Raw genomic sequence first — 25,270 nt, 5'->3', positions numbered from 1 at the left:
ATTTATCTTATTCCAATTTCGATGGAAAACCCATTTTCGCCCTGCTTTTAAAGCATTACGATTAGTACAAATCGGTAGTTGAAAAACAAACGAAATCGGTAGATGATCTAAATCGCAATGATCTTCATCGGTAGAAACGAGTAGGCCCGGAGAACAAACAACATGATCAATATTACTTTGACTGCCGGAGTGACGAAGATAAGAATATATACAAGTTTTTTCAACCAGCTTAAATTGCGGCAGCGAATCAATTATCAAATCCGAGCGAATACTCGATGACAGCAGATCAGCGTTAAAGCCCGCCACAATAAAAAAAACAATAACCTTGATTTTAGACAGATTCCAAAAGTTTCTGTAATACACTGCAAGTCTTAGCGAATCTGTTAAGAGACTGAACCGATTTTTTGTCACAAGGCAAGTAAACATTTATGATCACTAAAAGATTAATCCGCACAGCCAAAATGTTAGGATCACTGTGAAAAAGTGCAGGCGAGTAGCAATCGACACTATTTCGGTTCAGAATACATGCAAGCCCGCCCGACGGCCGTCCGAAAGTAGTTCGTGCCGCCGATACGAAAGCGACATGATTAACACTTCTTTTAAGCAGGTATGTATTAGCCGACGATAATAAGTGTTCTTGCAAACAGACAATATCATAATTACATGCAAATTCGTCACTAACATGCTCTTTTCTTCTTGTATCATTTATATTATACGAGACAGATGAAAGGGACTGCGTCATTTTCGGGCACTATTCGAAAAGTGAGACTTGCACTGGGCATTTCAAGCTGAAGGATGTATGGTCACCGTTGCATTCCGCGCATTTGGGGCTATTTCGGTGAGGCGTTTCCTTAGAGGCAGTAAGATTTCTGGAACAACGAGCACATTTATCTACAGGACTGTACAGTCCTTCATCATGTGATCTGGGGATCGGTATTTGAAGCAGCAACGGTGTACACTGATGAAATCGTACACAGGGAATATTTCGTAACCTATTTTCAGGCCGTTCTTGATGACATTGCTTTTCGCGAATGTATCCGAAAACTCTAGCTTGATTGTTTGTGAAGGGCCGAAACGAGTGGCTTCAGCCACACCAGGGTACGAATTTAGTCCAGCAATATCAAAATCCTCAGGGATACCTCTAGCAATCCCAAGGTGACGCTTAAGCACAGTTTTAGTGGTAGCACCCTATGCGGCTGCAGTAATCGAATTGCAGAAATCCGAAATAACAGACTTCTCAATGTTAACATACAGCTTGTCACCTCTTGGGCGGACACTGGAAACTAACTCGTGACCTGACAATTGGTCTAAGAATTCCTTTCGATTTTTGGGGTTGCAAACTGTTTGGGAAAGGTTTGAAACAATCACTGTAGCATCGCTACTCGATAGTAAAGAAGCGGCAGCCCCAAGCTGGGGTAGCGGTGGAAATTGGTTGAATAAGACTCGAACTGATTTGATATAGTTTTTAGACGCAGGTTCAATTCATAGACTTTTGAGAGCAAAGCTGAGTAAGCCGAATCAAGGATAACTGGCACTTCGGGATAACTGGCACTTCGTATCAACATGTTTTTAGTTTTTATATAGAGGTTTAATCTTAACACATACATGCATTATTAATAATAGCACTCGATAAATCATAAGGACATACACCAAGGATGCTATTAAATAAATAGATACAACAGAATTTATTTCAAATGAAACTAATTAGTGACGATACAACGCTAAACGAATAGACATTATTCTTCATGAAAGTTTGGGGGAGGGGCTGCCGTCCCTGCAACATCTCCCTCTTAATGATAAAATTTGACCAGTACTTTCCAGAAGATATTCTAGAATGGCACAAAAATGAAAATTAGCTAATTAAATGTGTGCTATTTAACAATTGTTTTTCAAACCATGAATTAGATAAAAAAAATGTCAGTGTAATAATTTAAATCTTTATATTAAGAAGGAAGGCGCAGGACTAAAGCAACCCCCCCACCCACTCTGTTGACGTGTTTTTTGATAATGTTGTTGGTTACTAAATTTACTCTTTATCAATTTACTTCGATGATGGCGATATTTATTTTGGAGGAAGGAGAGAGAGTGAAAAAGCCCCCCTCCTTGGTGTATAATTTTAAATGGTTTTTTACTTACATTTACATGAAATTGTCAATTTAAGTCAAATTAAGCTGGTGACTAGATGCAGTGATGTCTGAAGAAAAATACTCTGTGCTACTGATCTAGAAGATCAGTTCAAAGAATGGCTCTCAGCTGGCTTTTCAACTCTGATCTTGATTATAAAGTAAGGCTCATGCAATTAAATTTGTTTTCAGAAATATTTTCTCAGATTTTTGGTAGTTTATTAGCATTAAAATTTAATTAATAAACTTTTAAGTTAAGTTAACCATATATATTATACACAATAGACAGAAATTTGAAAAACAGAAAGAAACAAGACACATTTCAAAACCAACACAAAACTTGAGTCTTGTCCAATTTGTTACGGTGGGAGCAGTAGTTCTGAGCTTTGGCCCTATTTTTACATTGAATAAGGGTCATCAAAATGACCAAATCTATTTTAATTTTACGCTCTTGTTTGTTTTTTTTTTTTTTGGCTAATTTGTGTGTAAAAGTCTCATCTTATCTTTTTTTTCCTGATTCCAATGTGTTTTTATTTGTTTTGCAAGGTTTTTTTTTGGCGTTCAAATAAACATTATCAGTGCATTCATGTCTTCATTTTAAAAGATTAGATTTTATTTTAAGCATTAACAAGAAGTGTTTGGGCACAATCGTCAGTTTGGATAGAAGTTAATATGATGTCTTCAGTGAAGTCGTTACTACTTTTGTGCAGCATCGCCTGGTCGGTTAATCGTGTACGAAACGAACCCTTCAGTGCTGTCCAAGATTTGTCGGTTTTTGACTGGATTGTAAGAAATGACAGTGAGTTTTTAAGTTTAAAGTTTGGATTGGCTTCAGGTGGTGACTCTTCTAGCTAAATTTTTGTCAATAATAACTTGAAAATTGTATCCAATATGTGTCTTCTATTGACTGGATTGTAATAAAAAATGACCGGGAGTTTTTAAGTTTTGAAGATACAGTTATCTAAAAGGGTTCTTTCTCTAGCTATATTATAGTATTATTCAGTGTGGACTAAGCCATATGTGGGGGTATGGTTTAGGGCTCCAGAATATGGGGGATCAAGTAAGTAGAGTAGTTGAAAGGATTTTACAGGACCAAGAAATACAGGGATGGCAGGCCCAGCGTTCAATTTCGAATTCACTGCGGCTTTATTGTCGGTCGAAGGAGATTTGGCGTGAAGTTTTTTTTTTTTAAGGTGGGATTGAATAAAAATGAAATAAAGTTATTAATTGAAATGAGGGCTGATAGTTTGCCACTGGACCAATGAAGAAAGTTTATCGGGAGGGAAAAGTCAAAGGCTGGTTCTTATTTTTGTCCTATGTGTGGAGGTTTAGATGAGAGCGTGTATCACTTGATGTGTGAATGTGAGGAGCTGAGTGATTGGAGACTGGAAGTGTTTGGTAGGGGGGTTTATGATTTTGAGGGTTGGTGAATGTGTGTGCGGATGAGTGTTTTATGGGTATAAGAAGCTTGGCACAATTCCTTCGTCACACGATGAATCATAGAAGTAGATTTCTGTAGGATTATGCTAGGTTATGTGCAATTTCCTTGTAATGGTTCTTTGTTTATATTTTTTGCCATGGCCTATGGGCTTTTAGCGCAAATAAATTCTATTCTATTCTATTATTCTATTGTCAGAAATAACTTGGCAGTTATTGTATTATTGTCAGTAATAGCATTCCATATAGGCTAATATTAGTGGTTACCATGGTCTATATTTCCTTGTCCATCCACCCTGGATATGGGGAGAAGAAGAAGGACTTGAAAAATAGAAAATATTGGCCTGATAATGCTTTTGTTTTGACCCTCCCCAGAAAAATCTTCTGATCTAAATTCTTAAAGGACAGACTTTAACCCATTTTGTCTGTGATTCTGCTATGGTAGTAACAATTTCATTTTATTGGCCTACTGTTTTTTTCTATGCTACCGATCAGTCCCAATTTTTTTACATTTGACATTTAATTCCTTTTATTTTATATTTTACCCTCCAGATTATGAGGCCTGAAACTGGTGCTGCTACCGATTTCAGTTTATTGCGAAAAAGTGGCAAGTATCTAACTTGTGCGGTTTTTACGAAAATTGTTGACCGGATTGATGAATGTGCCAAAACATTTTGGAAAGCTACCTATAATTCTTACCTTGGGTAAAAAAGGCGGTTTTTGCTCTTCCATGAGCCAGAGCCTACAGCGTGGGTGGTGTGTGTTTTCTAGTCTATGTTTGAGAAGATTATATGAAGTTGTACCGCTAAGCTTTTCTTTCTTCGAGCAAGGATTCCGCTTTTGAGTGAAAGATCCTTTTCAAGATAGGGAACAAGCAGGCAGTATTTTCACTTTAAAGTGAGACTAAAATCTAGAAGTGACCTAGATTTTTATTGGGCCCCATCCCCAGCATATTTTCTTAGAATGGTAAATAGAAAAAGTGTTGAGATCCAAACAAGGAGCATTTTACTATAAGTCCAAAAATGTTTCCATTTTTATAAACCATTCTGTTTTTGATTTTCTTTGCATTTGTTATTTCATTTTCTGAAATAACATGCAATGTAACTCAAAGGCTGAGTGTTGATGGTGCCACTAGTAAGAGGTTAAGTGGTGTTTTAAGTCTTAACGTTTTGTTTCTAATGATAAAATGTTAGCTTTTCAAATCAATTTTTTGCCATTTCAATTTCCCACTTCTGTTGAACACGTGGGGCGTTAAGACCAAGGAATCCCACCTAATATTGATAAATCTTGGGTTTTTATTGACATATGTGACTGACTGTGGCGAGACTCGATATATCATATCAGACTTATATCAGACTTATAAGAGTCAATTTTCACTTTCAAGACGCAGGGCTGCTGGGAGTGCATCAAATATAGTTTTTTATTTTTTAGGGACAATAACTTCTTACGCGCACTTCATATCGTTTTTCTGACTCCCAAAAAATTGCAGCGTTAATACTAACGAGTCTAAATGACTAAAGAAAACCTTATTTATATTCTAAAATAATCACAAATTAGCATTGAAGCGGAGGAATGTCATCACATTTACATCTTAAACTCTAATAGTTCTTTCATTACTTAAAAAATTAAAGTTTACCCTATTCTCCTTTCTTAGTAGTGACATTAGAAAGTTGTTTTTTTTTTCACAAAAGTTCGTTCATGAGAGAGGGCATTTTGAATATTTAAAGGAACTGACAACTTCATTGTTGGGGTACACATTGCAAAAAAAAATCATATAGCGCAGAAACAAGCGAAGTCCTGGCTCGGCTCAAAAACGAGCTGGGGTGGAATTTAGACCGGATTTTTTGATAAGCGTGCAAAATGGGCGAGGGGTGATGATTGATCCCTTATTATTGCAAAAAAATATATTGAATGGAAAACGGTGTTTGTGGAATGTCAAAGCAGTAGGATAAAAGTCAAATTTTAGCGTAGAGGGTACTTACTGTGGGGGGGGGGGGGTAGCCTCCTTTATATTTTGACGAAAAGCTTAAAGAAGAGAAAACGATAATAAAAACAGCCAGTGAAAAAAAAAAAAATACAGATCACAATGCGAGTATTTCGGTCAAGACCTCTTCTGCGAGTATTTCGGCTTGACCGTCCTCAGTGCAGAATAATTAACAAATACCGATAAAAATCCAAAGATAATATAAAAAGCCAAACCTTTAAACAAACAGAAAAACTAACCTTTATTTCGAGATGGTTGTCCTATCTCAAGGGCGTCAGCAGAAAATTTTCCGGGGGGGGGAATATCAGTGGTGTTTGTGTGACAGGAAATATATTTCAGGATTTTTTTTTTATCTGAATAATTTTATTTTTAAATATTTTTAGAAAAAACCTCTCAAATAAAAAGAGCAATTAAATTGCACGCAAAATGAAACAAAACACAGTAAATTTTCAATGACACGGATTCCTGGCCAAGGGATCAATTTATTTAATCAAGAATATATTTAATTATTATGCATTTAATTTTAAAAGAAAATTAAATTCTAACCAAAATTACAGAAAGATCAATTGCTTCCGTAGATAATAACAGATATAGACTTGTCCTTATGCGATTTCCTACGCCTTAGAATAGTCTACAGAAGGAGTAGAGATACTAAAAAATCATCCTGCCTGCATAGATACCACGTTTTGATTTTATAACAGCCATGTAAAATGTACCTCTTTCATAACAGGACAATTCTTCCTCCCTCGAACTTAAATCCCTTATATATTCAGATATAAAAAAAATGGAATAGCGAAAGAAAAACTAAATTTAAACCTACTATCCAGCTGTCAAATTAACCCTCTTTCTTTTTAGTGTCCTATTCAACTAAATAAAATGAACAGGTTAAAAAAAAAAATTTGTCACAAGATAATCTTATCAAATAGTTTTTGATAAAAAAAAAACTGGAAGTAAAAAGCGACTTGGACGAATATTCACCAAAACTAAAAATATAATTCTCATGACAATTGCTACACAGGCATTATTGACTTTTTTTGCTTCTAAATATATAAAATTCTTTCAGTTTATTGTTAGCCACTCAAAGCTAAAAATCTGAGAAAATTTGCCTGATTTTTGAAAAAAGGTGAAACACCCCCCAAAGAGCAAGCGTCTTATTGAAAGTCCCTTTATTAGATAAATCATATCAGAGAACCCTGCTATGGAGGTTTCAAGCTCCAATTTTGAAAATGTGGAATTTCGTATTTTTTTTTTTTCAGAAGAAACATCGTCGATGCATGTTGATTTGTTTTGTTTTTCACAGGGGCGAGTGTATCAAACCATATGTCCAAGATAATTAGGAGGGAGCTCATTCAAATGTAAATTTAAAGCTCTTTTTTAAGTGACCATAATGATTGGGCCAGGGGAAAGTCTTGTTTTCTTGCTATTTTAGGGCACCAAATTACGACTTTACCCTGAAGAGGAATAATTTGTAATCAATTTAAAATTCGGAGAAGTTAATTGATTTAAAAGTATCAATAACTGTATTTTAGGCTTTCCAGTTGCAAAAGAAGTAATGCCACACGGTGGCAGTACTAGATTTAACAAAGTAGATTCGCTTTACTTGTAATAAAAATAGGCTATGTTTGGGGATTGGTAATTGCGAATCAGCTTTAATTAGGGGGGGGGAGTGAGTCATTGTTTAGGTGGGAGTAGGGTAGATTCCTAAAAAAGTACATTCTAATGGACAAACTGCTTCCTCTTCATGAGGCTTCGATAAATGAGAGGTAGGGGGGAGTAGGAATTAATTAAATTGCTTCTCTATTCAGCTAATATGTTATATTCCCATATTTACCAGCACAGAGGTGGAAAATGCAAGACGGGTCATCATAAGCGCCGTCAGGAAATTTCTTTGGGATGGTAAATACTGCTAGGAACTTAGTTTTAAGCAATTTTAGATGGTGTTGTTTTCTTTTTCTATTTATACGAAGGAGCCTACTTTAAAGCACCTTATTTTAGTTGAAAAATCTTTTCTATTTGTTTAATTACATTTCATGAAACTGTAAAGTTTTATGAATACAATACTTTTGGTAAACGATAAACATTCCAATGATCTCTGTTTGGATTTTGAGTGGTAATCAGACAGTTCGTGGTATCAAACTGTAAGTAAGGAGCGACCCGGCTCAATAATAACCGAAACACTAAAAACCAGAATTTTCATACCAATAAGTATATGAAAAGAATTGGCTTATTATGCTGATTCCAAATATATAAGTTTCATTAAGCTTAATCTTACCCATCAAATGCTACGAGCCTGAAAAAATTTGTCTGATTTTTGAAAAAAGGGTGAAAGATTCCTTCGAAGTCATAGAATTCTTATGAAAATCGGATTCAGCGTATCAAAGAAGCCTACTGTAGAGGTTTCAAGCTCATATCAGCAAAAATGTTTAATTTTGTAATTTTTGCCGAAGAAAGATCACGGTTACGTGTTTATTTGTTCCTTCTTTTTTTTTCCATGGGTGATCGCATCGATCCAGCGGGCCTAAAACGTTGAGAAAGGGCTGATTCTAACGCAAATGAAAAGTTCTACTACCCTTTTTAAGTAACCAAAGAAATTGGAGGGCAAATAGGCCCCTTCCCATGCCATGTTTTCCCATATCCGATGAAAATTATTCATCGGAATTTTTCGAGGGGAGAGAGGAGGACGAATTTTCGGCTGGAAGTATTTTGCACGGGGTGAATTTTCCATGGAGAGGGAAGCTCCCAGGGGGGGGGGGTGAAATTTTCAGGGGAATCTTGCACTGGGTGAATTTGCCAGAGTTCCTATACTAAATTTCTTTATATGTCTTGCTTTTGCTTTACCGGTTCAATTTTAACCGTAGATGTTAAGGCTAATTGTCCGAGGCAAATGTTCGCTAGGATTGAATTGCCCAGAGGATATTTCTGTGGGAAGGGGGATTTTTCCGTTGAGTAGGAGCCAAGTATCATGGCGCTATTTAAAAAAAAACGAGCAGAAATTAAATAATTTTTTTTTAACGGTAAGTAAGGAGCAACATTGAAACTTAAAACGAAGAGAAATTATTACGTATAGGAGGGAGTTGCCCCCTCCTCAGCACCTCGCTCAGCACCTTACGCTAAAGTTTAAGTTTTGTCCCAATTCTTTAAAAACAACTGAAACACAAGGGCCATTTGATTAGAACCATAGGTAGCTTTTTTTTAAAGGGCCGGAAAACTGTAGCGTGAAGAGCGAGGTGTTGAGGAAGGGGGCAACCCCCCTAATATACGTAATAATTTCTGTTTGTTTTAAGTTTTAATGTTGCAGTTGAAAAAACTTCTTTTTAATGAAGCTTAGGGACAAACAAATTTTCTAAAGGCAATGGAAAAAATATGTCAATTAATGTAAAAGTATATAAAAATGAAAAAAAGTAATTAATTAAAAAACAATAGCCTATCCTACTTACAAAAACTAAGATATAAACTCCCAGCATTCAGTTCTGTTGAGCAATACCAAAGAGTTGGATGGATATTTTTTAACAATATCGACAATTTTGAACTTGGTTATCAAACACCAAAATATTTAATGCTTTTAGACTCAATTGCTTATAAAAAGTAACGCATAATCAAAGTAGTGTGTTCAAAGTAAAACATTATAATTAAAATGAAGAAAATCGAGCAAAAATTTTTAATTCAACATTTTTAGAATACCAAAAACCAATATATTTGACAGTTTTTTTTTATTTTTTATTAACAAATGGGTAAAAAAAAACATACAGATCAGTAGAAGGGCCTTATTGACTCCGACGCGACACCCCTGCTGCCACCTATAACTTTTTTGCACCCCAAATATGGGCATAGAGTCCCTAGGGAGAACACGTGGTTAATGGGGTCAATGACCTCTTTCTCCATGGTCTCTTTCTCCAGGTGTGTTTTTGGCACGCTCTCAGCGAATGTTATGATCCAGAAATAGTATTTGTTGTTGTTTCCGAGGCAAAATGTCAAGGTCAATGTTGTTGTTGTTGTTGTAAGTGCACGCTCTCAGCGAATGTTATGATCCAGAAATAGTATTTGTTGCTGTTTCCGAGGCAAAATGTCAAGGTCAATGTTGTTGTTGTTGTTGTAAGTGCACGCTCTCAGCGAATGTTATGATACAGAAATAGTCTTTGTTGTTGTTGCTTGAGCCAAATGCTATGAGTTTCCCGGAAACAGTTAGATCACGTGTTTCCTTCTCAGCCAATCAGCGAGTCGGTTACATTCTCCTTCTCAGCCAATCAGAGACCTGCTTACATATGATTTTCCCCATTACATAACAATTCACCCGTGAGATTTCGTATATAACGGACATGCAATGTGATTCAATTATCAGAAACTATTGTGACACAGTGCAAACAACTAGAATGGATAATATTGATGAATTAGAAGCCTTGGCAACTACAATTTACCATGTAAGTTCTGTTTTCATTTTCAAACGAATTTTCCGTGGACATCCTCCAGTATCTTCAGCTAACACGTAAATATATTCCTTTACCACCAAACCCCCCCCCCAAACCATAAAAACATCATTATAATCAATGGAAAACATAAAATATATTCTTTTTACCCTAACCCCCCCCCACCAATGTTTTACAATCAAAATCTCACAAAAAGAAAAAATTATCATTTAGGTAAAATTTATGCATTTCTCAAGTCTATTATTTTCACTCACGGAGACATCAATCACAAGCTGGTTATTACATCTCTCTGATTTGAAATCATGCTCCAATGCAAGGCCTATAATTAGCTGTGACCCTTTTTAAAGCATTTCCTGCTCGTTAGCAGTTTAGTTTCCATAGGTTTCACAGATTCAAAAGGACGCGAATAAAAACATGTTTTTATTTATTGGATAACTGAAAAAGAACCATAGCTCAGATCAATGCTTCGATGTTGACTAAATATTCACATTTTCAACGTTTAGTATTAGGGGGGGGATTTTCTTCAAACAAACGAGGCCGGCTGTTGACCGGCACAGGGAGCCTTAATTCTCAGATTCAAAAGGATGCGAAAACGTTCGGTGGGGGGAGGGGATATATGTCCATGTCTTTTCTCAGGGATATTTTCCGTGGGGATTATTTTCCTCGGGGTGTTTTTTCTGGAGGTGGGGTAAAAACCAGCTATCGTAAAAGGATATGGAAAGATAAAAAATACCGTTAATACTTTAAATGCATCAAACAAGGCATGCTCAATGCAGATTAAAACCAGAAAAAAACAGAAACACCTAAAAATAAGAAATTAGGCTGACTTATATAGGCTGGCGTTTGACCGGCTCCGTGTGCCGTACTTCCCAGCTAACCTCGTCGGCGATATCGTGCGGGGGGGGGAGGGGATAGTTTTCCATGTCTTTTCTCAGGGATCTTTTCCGTGGGGGTTATTTTCCTCGGGGTGTTTTTTCTGGAGGTGGGGTAAATACCAGCTATCGTAAAAGGATATGGAAAGATTAAAAAATACCGTTAATACTTTAAATGCATCAAACAAGGCATGATCAATGCAGATTAAAACCAGAAAAGAACAGAAACGTCTAAAAATAAGAAATTAGGCTGACTTATATAGGCTGAATTTTGAACGGCTCAGTGAGCCGTAATTCTTCTTTCTCAGATTAAAAAAAAGGATGCAATTAGTATATTTCACGAAATTTTTTTACGTTATGCTTTCTTTGCGATAAATACTTTTCTAAACAAATTATGTTTAATAACTTTCCTTCTGTGAAAATGGGAAAATTAATTCAATACTAAATTTTTTCTCTTCTTTAAGGACATTTATGATGAATGTGTCCCTCCACCTGAAAAAAGAGCAAGGAAGGATAAGGCTTCTCCTTTAAGACCATCAATTATCAAATACACTGGCCCATCCAACCCCCATATCGGCTATTCAAGACCGACGCTGCCTGCACAAGCCGCAGCCCAATCTATACAAGAATATTACGCCGCCGGCCCGTCCACCTTCCATCATACATTGCCTGGGCCTTCAAGAGCTGCCCCACTTATGCAAGGTCAGGAAGTGGCCCTCCAGCATGCACTACCTGGTCCTTCGGGCACCCAAGCCCAGACGGATTATGCAAATGTAAGCATTTTTTCCTACCTATCTATTTCTTCCAATGTTTTTTTCTTTTTCAATCCCAATATAAACTTATCTCAGCGGGATATTAAAATATTAACCCCTCGCCCCCCCAACCATTGTTTTAAATTTCTCTGCCCCCCCTCAGAGATATCTAAATATAATGTAAATTTTTTGCTTGCTAGTCAAAAGAAACCGCTCCTCTTTTTCTAATCTTTGCTATTTTCTATGCATTCCCCTATCTCTTCGCCGCTATCTCATAAGCGAATATTTTTCATGGGTAATTTCAAGTCAATTAATGCTCACCATTTGAAACTCTAAATCCCCTATTTTTCACAATTGAATATCACAAAGTTTCAAGAGAGAAGGAACTGAGAGAGAGAGATTATTCACATTTATCTATCTGTCACATATGGATCCCGTAATTTGTGCAAGGATATTTTTAAAATAGCCTTCAATCTTACAAACCCTTGCCAATATTTTAGTGATGGGGAAACATTGTTGACAATATACTGAGTTAACGGTTTACAGCATTTAATTGTACTGTTTCCTCGTCTGAAGTTCGGTCTTGGAAATCGGAACACTCGCGCGGCGGCTTACAATAATTGTGAGCTAATGAAGAGTTCACCGAACCTGTAGAACGGAATTAGAGAGAAACTTGGACTTATGCAGTCTAAGCGAATATTTCAACTTTTGAAGAGCATTATGAGAAGGGGGACTGGGAAGAGCTGCGGGAGGCGCTGCATGAAGCGCCGCGGCCCCGAGAAAATATAAACTTATCTCAGCGAGATATTAACCCCTCACCCCCACTATTACATATCTAAATGTATTTTTTTAAAATGAAACCACTCTTTTCTCTGTTGCTATCGCTTCACATATACTTTAGATACCATTGAAACTCAAAATGCTGTTCCATTCACAATTGAATACTATCTTGCTTTAATCTTTGGCTTAAAGCTTCGCACAAGCATATAAATAGATCTGTTTCATCCCCTTTTCCTGTTCTATCATTAGCAAGGGTTAGACCGCCAAGGCTAGGCTTTCAATGCTTTAACATAATTCTATTGTTTGGCCAAGAAAATTAGCTGTGAATTGTTTGCAAAATTAGGAAATTGGAATTCTATGTAAAAGCGAAACAAGTTATACTCCCATAAATAATAATTGCTATTTATTACAATGCTGAAAAGGGGGAGCCTAGTTGCTCTCGAATCTTTTTGGTCACTTAAAAGCGCACTAGAACTTTTAATTTCCATTCACATAGTATTAAGAGAGATTATTCCCTTTGTCACATATTGGCGTTCTAATTTACACTGAATATTTCTATCGTACCAAAGATTTTAGTGAGGGGAAAGCGAGTTAACGGTTCAATCCTGGAAAACTCGCGCGAGAATTAGAAATATTGAATTAGAAATATTTCAACTTTTGAAGAGCATTATGAGAAGGGGGACTGGGAAGAGCTTCGGGAGGCGCTGCATGAAGCGCCGCGTCCCCGAGAAAATATAAACTTATCTCAGCGAGATATTAACCCCTCACCCCCACTATTACATATCTAAATGTAATTTTTTACAATGAAACCACTCTTTTCTCTGTTGCTATCGCTTCACATATACTTTAGATACCATTGAAGCTCAAAATGCTATTCCATTCACAATTGAATACTATCTTGCTTTAATCTTTGGCTTAAAGCTCCGCACAAGCATATAAATAGATCTGTTTCATCCCCTTTTCCTGTTCTATCATTAGCGAGGGTTAGACCGCCAAGGCTAGGCTTTCAATGCTTTAACATAATTCTATTGTTTGGCCAAGAAAATTAGCTGTGAATTGTCTGCAAAATTAGTAAATTGGAATTCTATGTAAGAGCGAAACAAGTTATACCACCATAAATAATGATTGCTATTTATGACAATGCTGAAAAGGGGGGGCCTAGTTGCTCTCGAATCTTTTTGATCACTTAAAAAGCGCAGTAGAACTTTTAATTTCCATTCACATAGTTTTAAGAGAGATTATTCCATCTGGCACATATTGGCGTCCTAATTTACACTGAATATTTCTATCATGCCAAAGATTTTAGTGAGGGGAAAGCGAGTTAACGGTTCAATCCTGGAACACTCGCGCGAGAATTAGAAATATGGAATTAGAAATATTTCAACTTTTGAAGAGCATTATGAGAAGGGGGACTGGGAAGAGCTGCGGGAGGCGCTGCATGAAGCGCCGCGGCCCTGAGAAACGCCGCAGGGATGTGCCACGGGCCAGGAAAGCGCCGCAGGATGCGCCACAGGGATGCGCCGCAGGATGCGCCACAGGGATGCGCCGCGAAAAAAAAAAAAAAAAAAAAAAAAAAAAACTTCTATGTCATATCTTAGATTGTCGTTAAGTTGAATTAACCAAATGCTTTTAAGCAATAATAATTTTAACAGTAGGGATGATTTGAAAATAAGCTATTTTTCATTTAAAGGTTTGGGCATTGGTCCCATATTCACCGTCCAGTGAAGAAGAGGAAGAACCAATTCTAACACCGCCAGTGGAGTTTCAAGACAATGACTGGCACAGCATCATTGAAATACCAGCTAATATTGATAAGGTTTTAGATGATTTTTTTAATGTAGATCCTAGTACAGTTGAGCAGGTAGACTTGAGCCCGAACACTTTACAAATTTTAAATGATTTTACAGGGAACCCCCCTCCTCCAGCCTCCGATATCCTAACCAGTCCACTTCAAGCAGCTGAAGTGGAACATAGCCCAAATATTGTTGAACAACTTGGGGGAGGGGGTACATCTTTCCCCGATTTTCAATTATCCAACACAATTTTAAATAATAAAGTTGTTTTCTCTGCCACACTTGGGGATCCCTTTAATTTACTAATGGGGGGACATTTTGTGTTTGATCCTGTGGAGATTGTGCATGCATATGTAGATAAAATTCGTGCACTACTTGAGAACCAAATTCAAGTGTGGGGGGGGGGGGTAGGGATTAAATTGAGGTGTCTATTGTTTTAAATGTTTTTTATTTTAATGAGGGGAAAAGAGAATTTTATTATCATTTTATAAATTCCGAGATGCGCGTAATTTATCCAAATTTTGAAAATTTTGAGGGTGTTTTTAGTGAGTGGGTAGGACAAATTATTGCGTATCTCGAGAACTATAACGAAAACGGGAGTGGCTCAGTAGTTTTATTTATTGAAAATTTAAGAATAAATATTCGTAAATTTAAGAAAGATTTTATTTTAAGAGGGGGGGCATGGTCTGATAGGGATACAGTTTTAAAATATAATCTAGATCTAGTAGGCTGTCAAGGTGTCCAGAAGATCTGTTTTGAAACAGATCAAAAGTGTTTCAAGTATGCTTTCCTCATATCAGCATTTCAGCCTCTAGCAGATGACGCTACCAAAAAGAATTTAGATCACTGGGCTGTATATGGGAAGGAAGGGTCCAATTTCCCAATTGTAGATTTCTCTTCCTTAGAAGGAAGATACCCAGTAACGCTAAAATCCATTGATATTTTTGAAAGGGCTAATGTCCATTTAAATATCGGCGTTACTGTGGTTCAGTACGAAACAGAATTTGAAGATGGGACTCGTTCTAAAAAGAAGGGGGTGGTCTTCCCAGTAAGGGGCCCGTCAGTTGATTTGGTTAAACACTGTGTTTGGTTGCTTTACACGCCGCCTAGTCAACCAAATGCAATTGGTCATTTTAACCCTATCACTGACATTAGTAGAGTTCTGGGGGAGGGTAAGAACAGGGGGGTATGTTTCTACTGTCCAACATGTCTGTCTCGATTCCGTAGTGATATAAAACTACGGGATCATATGAGACACTGTAGACGGCATGGATATCAGACAGTGGAAACGGTTTCAGGGGATAGGGCCATTCTACGTTTCAAAAATTTTCAAAATACCCTTCTCCAATGCAACAAAATATCTTTGGACTGTGAGGCTAAGCTGGTGGAGGTGAATGATCCCCAATATCCAAACCGTATCAAAGAACACCAGGCCATTGCAGTGTCCTATGCTCACGCGCAAAGAGACAATTCTAACACCATGCGGTTGTTAGAAATAGTTGAGATATTGGATGAGAATGAGTGCATGGTCAAGGCATTGACTAAACTGATTGGCACGGCTAATGGTGCTATTTCTCGTGTTAGAAATACGATTTCGCAAAGGGGGCGGTCTGACTAGGATCGTATTGCTATTACCCAAAACCCCAGAGGTGTTTTTGTTACGTTGTATTGGTTCGCGGAGGATAAGGGGACTACCGCCCCACGCGGGGGGCGGCGCACCGTCAGACATCACAACAATGTGGGACAAGACATATCATCTGGGGGTAGAAATTTTAGGGGGGTAGCGCATCAATCGTGTAATTTAAACGTTAGCCAGCAGTTTTTTATCCCAGTTTTTATCCACAATTCTAACTATGACTTAAAATTTATTTTACCAGCACTGGCACGTATGCACAGAGAGGGAGGGGGAGTAGACAGTCAATGGGTGAATAATTCATTTATCTACAACATTAGTCCCAAATCGGCCGAGAAGTTGTTGCTTCTAGAACTGAAATGCCAGGTAGCGGATAATGGGCGTACGTGCTGCAATAAAATAAGTTTCTTAGATTCTTTTAATTTTTTCCCCAAATCATTGAGTCAACTGATTCATGTGCAGAAAAGTGACAATTTTGATAGCTTTCCCTTGGTTAAACAGCACTTTCCAAACACTGAAATGTATGACTTATCAACCAACAAAGGTGTATATGCTTATGATTATTACTGTTCTGGCGCTCGCTTAAGTGAGGAGAAACTACCTCCAATTGAAGCTTTTCACAATTCACTGACCAACAGTGAATGCACAGTCGAGGATTATGAGTTTGCCAAGAAGGTGTGGTCCAAGGGGGATTGTAAAAATGGGTGGGATTATTGTAGACTGTACTTGGCCAATGACGTTTTAACTCTGTTGGATATAGTCTGTAAGAACACAGATCAAATCTATTCAGAGTTCGGTTTAGATATAGGCTACTATTTTTCTACACCCCATTTAGTGATGGATTTAATTTTGAAAATTAGTAGGGAGAAAGTAAGCCTAATCACCGACGTAGATCAACACCTTTTTGTAGAGCTTTCAATGAGGGGAGGGTATGTTTTTCATGGGGACCGCGTCTTATCAACCGATCCGAGTGGACAAAGCACCGGTGTAAAGTCAACTGCAATGTTCTTGGACATGGACTCGTTATATCCCTCGGCAATGTCCCACTATTCTTTGCTGTATGGGAATTATCAATGGCTTGATAATCCTTGTGAAGTCCCCGACATTACCACCGTCGAGGACAACGGGCCACAAGGATGGTTCTTTGAAATTGACGGTTACATTCCGCTGGCCCTTCACGACTCAGTCAAAGATTTTGTCTTTCCCTGTATCAATCGACCAGTGACCAGGGACTCGCTGAGCTCCTACAATCGATCATTGGTTGAGGATATGGGAATGTACTGGACCCACTCTAAACAGAAACTGATTGCTGATTTGGACCCTCAAGAGAAGATTATTTTTCATCATATGCTTTTTTATTGGATGGTGAACCTCTGCTTCAAAATCAATAAAACAAATCGTGACCTGCAGTTCAACCAGCGACCATATTTGAAAACAGGGATTGACACTTTGGTCTATCAACGCTTTAAGGTGCATTCAAAGGGGGAGAAGGAAATGTATAAGCTCATTCTAAATTCATCGTTTGGTAAAATGTTTGAAAGCGTACGTATTAGATCTCGCTGTGACGTCGTGACTGACCCTCTAGAGTGTGCACGAATTATTGCCGACCCTAATTTTACATCATTCACGAGCATAGAGACTGGCATGGTTCTTCTACACAGGAAAAAGCGATATGTAGTACTGAACAAGAATATAGCAGGCGGTAGTTCAGTACTGGAAATTTCAAAGAAACTCATGTTGTCGTGCTTGTACAATGTGTGCAAGGTGCACTGGCCAAGGGAGGGAGAGGTTCAAGTTTACTATGGGGATAGAGTCTCTGCTGCTAAAGGTAAATGGAACTGAAGATTTATTAGGTGATTTGCAAAATTGGGTGCACATCACCTCGCAGATGGATTTCACCAACTGGAATCCATCCCTCTACCCCGAGCTGGTGAAACGTCAAGCCCCCAACCAACTATTAAAATTAAAATCAGAGACGGAGATTGATTTGATATCCAGGGGGTGTTCCCGGGTCCCAAAGTCTATTGCGTGGAAACACATAGTGGGAATGAAAAGAAGGCGTGTAAAGGGGTGCCTACACATTTTGTAAAGAGCAATTTTAACATGAGTGTGTATAGAGACTGTGTAGAAAGTGGCCTATTGCCGAGAGAACAAGTGCTTGCAATTCACTCTCTACAGTATAGAAATTATACTGTGAGAGTGGAAAAGAATGCAATGTCGTGTATATCTGACAAGGTCTATGTGCTCGAGAATGGTGTGACTGTCCTACCTCATGGTCACTATCGTATTTCAGACCGAGTTGAATGCGTAGACTATCGTAATCAACTTGGTCTGGATAAATTAACCTAACCAACTAACCACTCAACCTTTCATAAATTACCTAACCCAAGCACTACCCATCACCACCACTGACCCAACCACACCTACCCCATAGCAGTGATGACAACTATTGTTTTTCCATCGCGGGTCCCGGGGGGGGGTCCCTTCCCGTGGCCGCCCCGGGGGGGGGTGGGGGGTCCCGCCCGCGGCCGGCCGGCCTTCGGCCCGGCGGCCCTGTGGGGGGGGGGATCCCACCTTTAAATTCACTGTAATGTTCAACTGTGCTATTGTTCCAAGTGTATTTTGTTGTACAAAAAGTGTTGTATAGAAAAGTGTTGTACAATGATGTTGTATAGAAAAGATGTTGTACAGAAAAGTGATTAAAGACAATAAGTGCTTGAAAATATGTTATTGTTGGATAGAAAAGTGTTGTATAGAAAAGTTCTATAGATGGGCAAGGGTATTGCACAGAAAAGTGTTGTACAAAAGTCTTTAAATACATAAAGTGTCATCATTGTTCATTTTGAGCAAATATAGTTTTCATGTTGACCAAGTGTTATCATTGTTCATGTTGAACAAGTGTTATCATATTGCTGTAATAAATGTTGCCATGAAATATTGTTTTTGTTGTTCTTGAATGGATAGATCTACGGGAAAATTACTACTTATTCATTGGGCACATATGACTTACAGTTAGTCAGAGTCCGGCTGTTGTCAACAGCATGTATCAATTTAAAACACCCTTCAGATCATTTCTGTGTGGACCCTCAATGTAGGGGAAAACAACACTTTTAGCTATAAACTAAAACTAAACACTAATCTAAACACTAATCTAAAACTAAACTAAAACCAAACTAAGCTACTACATTAAAACTCTTTAGCAAACTGTAGCTAAACTGAAACTCTAATCTAAAACTAAACTAAAACGAAACTAAAAATCTAAAAGAAAACTAAAACTAAACTAAAACTAAACTAAAATAATAAACTAAAAATCTAGATTAAACTAAACCAAAACTAATTAAAAATCTAAACTATAAATCTAACTAAAACTCTTAACTACTAAACTAAGTAAAACTCTAAATAAAAACTAAACTACTAAACTAACTAAAAATCTAAACTACTGAACTAACTAAATCTAAACTAATAAACTAACTAAAATCTAAACTACTAAACTAACTAAAAATTCTACACTAAAACTAACTAAAATCTAAACTACTAAACTAACTGAAAATCTAGCTAAAACTCTAAAATAAAACTAAACTTTAAACTAAAACTGAACACTAATCTAAAAATAAAATAAACTAAACTGAAAATCTAACTAAAAATCTAAAAGAAAACTAAACATTAAACTAAAACTAAACTAGAACTAAAATAAAAATCTAAACTAAACTAAAACTAAACTAAACTACTAAACTAACTAATAATTTAAACTGTCTAACTAACTAAGACTAAACTCTAAACTATAAACTACTAAAATAACTAAAAATCTAAACTAAACTAAAACTAAAATAAACTAACTAAAAATATAAACTAAAACTCTAACAAAAACTCTAACTAAACTAAAACTCTAAACTAAAACTAAACTAACTAATACTAAACTAAAAAACTATACTACTAAATTAACTAAAATCTAAACTACTAAACTAAAAATCTAAACTAACTATGATCTAAAGTTTTAAACTAAAATTCTAAACTAAAACTAAACACTAATCTAAAAGTAAAATAAATTAAACTGAAAATCTAACTAAAAATCTAAAAGAAAACTAAACGTTAAACTAAAAATAAACTAAAAAACTAAAACTAAACTCTAAACTTTTAAACTAACTAAAATTCTTAACTAAAACTGAACACTAACCTAAAAAAAAAATAAATTAAACTGAATATCTAGTTAAATGTATAAAATAAAAATAAACGTAAACTTCAACTAAACTTAACTACTAAAATAAAATTAAACTCTAGCTAAAATATTTAAACTAAAAAAGAACTAAAACTAAACGAAATATAAACTATAACACTAAACTAAAACTAAACTAGAACTAAATTACAAATCTAAACTAAACTAAAACTAAACTAAACTACTAAACTAACTAAAATCTAAACTGTCTAACTAACTAAAACTAAACTCTAAACTACAAACTACTGAACTAACTAAAATCTAAACTATAACTCTAAATAAAACTAAACTCTAAACTACTAAAATAACTAAAATCTAAACTATAACTCTAACTAAAACTCTAATCTAAAAATAAAATAACTAAAACTAAACTAACTAAAATCTAACTACTAAACTAACTAAGATCTATACTACTAAACTAACAAAAAATTCTACACTAAAAATAAACACTAATCTAAAACTAAACTAAATTAAACTGAGAATCTAACTAAAACTCTAAAATAAAACTAAACGTAAACTAAAACTAAACTTAACTTCTAAACTAAAACTAAACTCTAAACTTTTAAACTAACTAAAATTCTAAACTAAAACTGAACACTAAACTAAAACTAAACTAGAACTAAACTAAACAAACTAAAAATCTAAACTATAACTCTAACTAAAACTCTAATCTAAAACTAAACTAACTAAAACTAAACTAACTAAAATCTAACTACTAAACTAACTAAGATCTAAACTACTAAACTAACAAAAAATTCTACACTAAAAATAAACAATAATCTAAAACTAACCTAAATTAAACTGATAATCTAACTAAAACTAAAATGAAACTAAACGTAAACTAAAATTAAACTTAACTACTAAACTAAAACTAAACTTTTAAACTAACTAAAATTCTAAACTAAAACTGAACACTAAACTAAAACTAAACTAGAACTAAACTAAACGAACTAAAAATCTAAACTATAACTCTAACTAAAACTATAGATAAACTAAAATTATAAAATAAAACTAAACTAAATAATACTAAACTAAAAAACTAAACTACTTAACTAACTAAATATAAACTAATAAACTAACTAAAATCTAAACTACTAAACTAACTAAAAATTCTACACTAAAACTAACTAAAATCTAAACTACTAAACTAACTGAAAATCTAGCTAAAACTCTAAAATAAAACTAAACGTTAAACTAAAACTGAACACTAATCTAAAAATAAAATAAATTAAACTTAAAATCTAAATAAAAATATAAAATAAAACTAAACATTAAAATAAAAATAAACTAAAACTAAACTAAACTGCTAAATTCAAACTCTAACTAAAAATATAAATTACAACACTAAACTAAAACTAAACTAGAACTAAACTAAAAATCTAAACTAAACTAAAACTAAACTGCTAAACTAACTAAACATTTAAACTGTCTAACTAACTAAAACTAAATTCTAAATTCTAAACTAGTAAGCTAACTAAAAATATAAACTAAACTAAAACTAGAATAAGCGAACTAAAAATCTAAACTAAAACTATAACAAAAACTCTAGATATACTAAAACTCTAAACTAAAACTAAACTAACTAAAATCTAACTACTAAACTAACTAAAATCTAAACTACTAAACTAACAAAAATTCTACACTAAAAATAAACACTAATCTAAAACTAAACTAAATTAAACTGAGAATCTAACTAAAACTCTAAAATAAAACTAAACGTAAACTAAAACTAAACTTAACTACTAAACTAAAACAAAACTCTAAACTTTTAAACTAACTAAAATTCTAAACTAAAACTGAACACTAAACTAAAACTAAACTAGAACTAAACTAAACGAAGTAAAAATCTAAACTATAACTCTAACTAAAACTCTATCTAAACTAAAATTCTAAACTAAAATTAAACTAACTAATACTAAACTAAAAAACTAAACTACTAAACTAACTAAATCTAAACTAATAAACTAACTAAAATCTAAACTACTAAACTAACTAAAAATTCTACACTAAAAATAACTAAAATCTAAACTACTAAACTAAATGAAAATCTAGCTAAAACTCTAAAATAAAACTAAACATTAAACTAAAACTAAACACTAATCTAAAACTAAAATAAATTAAACTGAAAATCTAACTAAAAATCTAAAAGAAAACTAAACATTAAACTAAAACTAAACTAAAACTAAACTAAAATTCTAAATTCAAACTCTAACTAAAAATATAAGTTACAACACTAAACTAAAACTAAACTAGAACTAAACTAAAAATATAAACTAAACTAGAACTAAACTACTAAACTAACTAAAAATTTAAACTGTCTAACTAACTAAAACTAAACTCTAAACTCTAAACTACTAAACTAACTAAACATATAAACTAAACTAAAACTAAACTAAACGAACTAAAAATCTAAACTAAAACTCTAACAAAAACTCTAGCTAAACAAAAACTCTAAACTAAAACTAAACTAGCTAAGACTAAACTAGAAATAAAGGGAATAAATAAACTTAAAATAAACTAAAAATCTAAACTACTAAAGTAACTAAGATCTAAACTTTTAAACTAACTAAAATTCTAAACTAAAACTAAACACTAATCTAAAACTAAAATAAATTAAACTGAAAATCTAAACTAGAACATTAAAATAAAACTAAACATGAAACTAAAACTAAACTAAAAATCAAAACTACTAAACTAACTAAAATCTAAACTAAACTAAAACTAAACTAAACTAGAACTCTAACAAAAACTCTAAGCTAAGACTCTAAGCTAAAACTCTAAACTCATAGCTAGCTAAACTAAACTAAAAAATAAAGGTAATAAATAAACTTAAAATAAACTAAAAATCTAAACTAAAACTAAACATTAAACTAAAACTAAACTAAAAATCTAAACTAAACTACACTAAACTGTTAAAATAAAACTCTAAATAAAACTCTTTAGTAAAACTCTAGCTAAACAAAAACTCTAAACTAAAACTAAACTAGCTAAGACTAAACTAGAAATAAAGGTAATAAATAAACTTAAAATAAACTAAAAATCTAAACTAAAACTCTAAAATAAAATTAACTATTAAACTAAAACTAAACTAAAAATCTAAACTAAACCAAACTGAAACTAAACTAAAATAAAGGTAATAAAAAAAACTTAAAATAAACTAAAAATCTAAACTAAATAGGTAATAAAATAATAAACTAAAATCTAAACTATCCCAACCTGCAATCCTCTTTTTATAATATTTCTGCCCCCCCCCCTGATTGTCTTTGTATGCGTGGTAAACAAAGCCCTCTGTTTGGGTGTGAAGGGGGATGTAACCGACTCGCTGATTGGGTGAGAAGGAAACACGTGATCTAACTGTTTACGGGACACTCATAGCATTTGGCTCAAGCAACAACAACAAATACTATTTCTGTATCATAACATTCGCTGAGAGCGTGCACTTACAACAACAACAACAACATTGACCTTGACATTTTGCCTCGGAAACAACAACAAATACTATTTCTGGATCATAACATTCGCTGAGAGCGTGCACTTACAACAACAACCACAACATGGACCTTGACATTTTGCCTCGGAAACAACAACAAATACTATTTCTGGATCATAACATTCGCTGAGAGCGTGCCAAAAACACACCTGGAGAAAGAGACCATGGAGAAAGAGGTCATTGACCCCATTAACCACGTGTTCTCCCTAGGGACTCTATGCCCATATTTGGGGTGCAAAAAAGTTATAGGTGGCAGCAGGGGTGTCGCGTCGGAGTCAATAAGGCCCTTCTACTCAGATCTTCATATAATGCTAACGAAACAAAACTGCATATAATACCAACAATACCAAAATAGGTCCCGACGCATATTAGCGTGTTTGGGATGACCCAAAAAAAGGAACACTTCAACTTCTTATACACTAATACACTTCCATATATTTGACACCTTTATGCTTCAGAAGTGTAAAAAATTAAATATTTTTCAAAGTGACAACTAGATAAATATAATTACTCCTGGAAAAGAAAAATAAATAATAATAAAACAAAAAAAAACGTATCCGTTAAGGGGGAAAATACAAAAATTCCCAGCATTCCGTTCAGGGGGAAAATACAGAAATTCCTAGCAATCCGTTCAGAAGAAACATTTCGGATTATAGCATCATATATTAGCTCAAGGGTACTCTTGCAATGCAAGCAAAAGTGGATGGCATATTTTTTTGTATCAAAATTTCCCCTTATTCAGATATTTTCCTTGTGTTTTCTATAATTAAACAAACTTTCTTGTGTACTAATAGCTGCACTAATTACTAATGAACAAATACATATTTAGGATCATAGGCAGCGCAATAGCGCTGCCTAAGGAGAGAACAATGTTGGCACAATGTATTATTTATTTTTTGGTTCTTGGTGTTAGACCATGACACTTCGTATCGAAGGAGTTGTCGTAGAAACATCGAAAAGGGCTCATTCGATTGGAAATTGGAGTGGCTTGTGCCCTTTTTAATAGTCGAAACTGACTGGAAGGCAACTAACACCCCTACCACACCCACCTTTTCCCCAAACACATCCAATCAAAATTTTGAGATAGCCATTTCGTTCAGCGTAGTTGATTTCCAGATAAAACTTATGTGTTTGAGGGAGACACTCCCCCACAGCCCTCAGGGGCAAGTGCTGTAAGTTATGCCCTAGGGGCATATCAGGTTTTTATAGAAGGCATTGTCGTACAGACTTCAAAAAAGGCTCGTTCGATTGGAAATTCAAAGGAATAGTACTCTTTTTAATAGTCGTAAGTGATTGGAGCGCAACTAACCCCTCCTCTCACGCCCACCTTTTCCCCAAACACATTCAATCACAATTTTGAGATAGCCATTTTGTTCAACGTAGTTGAAAGTTCTTGACATTAGGTCTTTGAGGATGACGACCCCCCCCCCACAACCCTCGGGGTAAGGGTTGTATGCTATGCCCTAGGGGCATGTAAGGTTTCTTATGTCGTAGTCGTAGAAACTTCAAAAAGGGCTCATTCGATTGGAATTTCAAGGGGCTAGTGCAGTTTTTAATAGTCGAAAGTGATTGGAGGGCAACTAACACCCCTTCCACGCCCGCCATTTATCCAAACACATCCAATCAAAATTTTGATACAGCCATTTTGTTCAACGTAATTGCAAGGTCTGGAAATTATATCTTTGAGGATGAGACTCCCCCCACAGTCCTTAGGGTAAGGGTTGTTAGTTATTTCCTGGGGGCCTATAAGGTTTTTATTGAAAGCTTTG

At 35.0% G+C, this 25,270-nt stretch overlaps 1 protein-coding gene across 3 annotated transcripts in view; it reads left to right on the top strand.

Moving 5' to 3' along the window:
* beta-Man (beta-mannosidase) overlaps positions 1-25,270 on the top strand; it is a 168,423-nt gene that overhangs the window by 15,370 nt on the left and 127,783 nt on the right. For all 3 annotated transcript variants that reach the window (XM_089091204.1, XM_089091207.1, XM_089091205.1), the window contains exon 2: positions 2,746-2,922. In XM_089091204.1, coding sequence (XP_088947330.1) covers positions 2,796-2,922 — 127 coding nt within the window. In that variant the 5' untranslated portion in view covers positions 2,746-2,795. The remainder of the gene's footprint in view (positions 1-2,745; positions 2,923-25,270) is intronic.

Source organism: Artemia sp. Qi Xiang Cuo, chromosome 6, assembly GCF_049724085.1.
Source record: "Artemia sp. Qi Xiang Cuo chromosome 6, ASM4972408v1, whole genome shotgun sequence".
Taxonomy (NCBI): domain Eukaryota; kingdom Metazoa; phylum Arthropoda; class Branchiopoda; order Anostraca; family Artemiidae; genus Artemia; species Artemia sp. Qi Xiang Cuo.
Note: the sequence above shows the minus strand (reverse complement) of the source record. Positions and strands in the feature narration are given on the sequence as shown.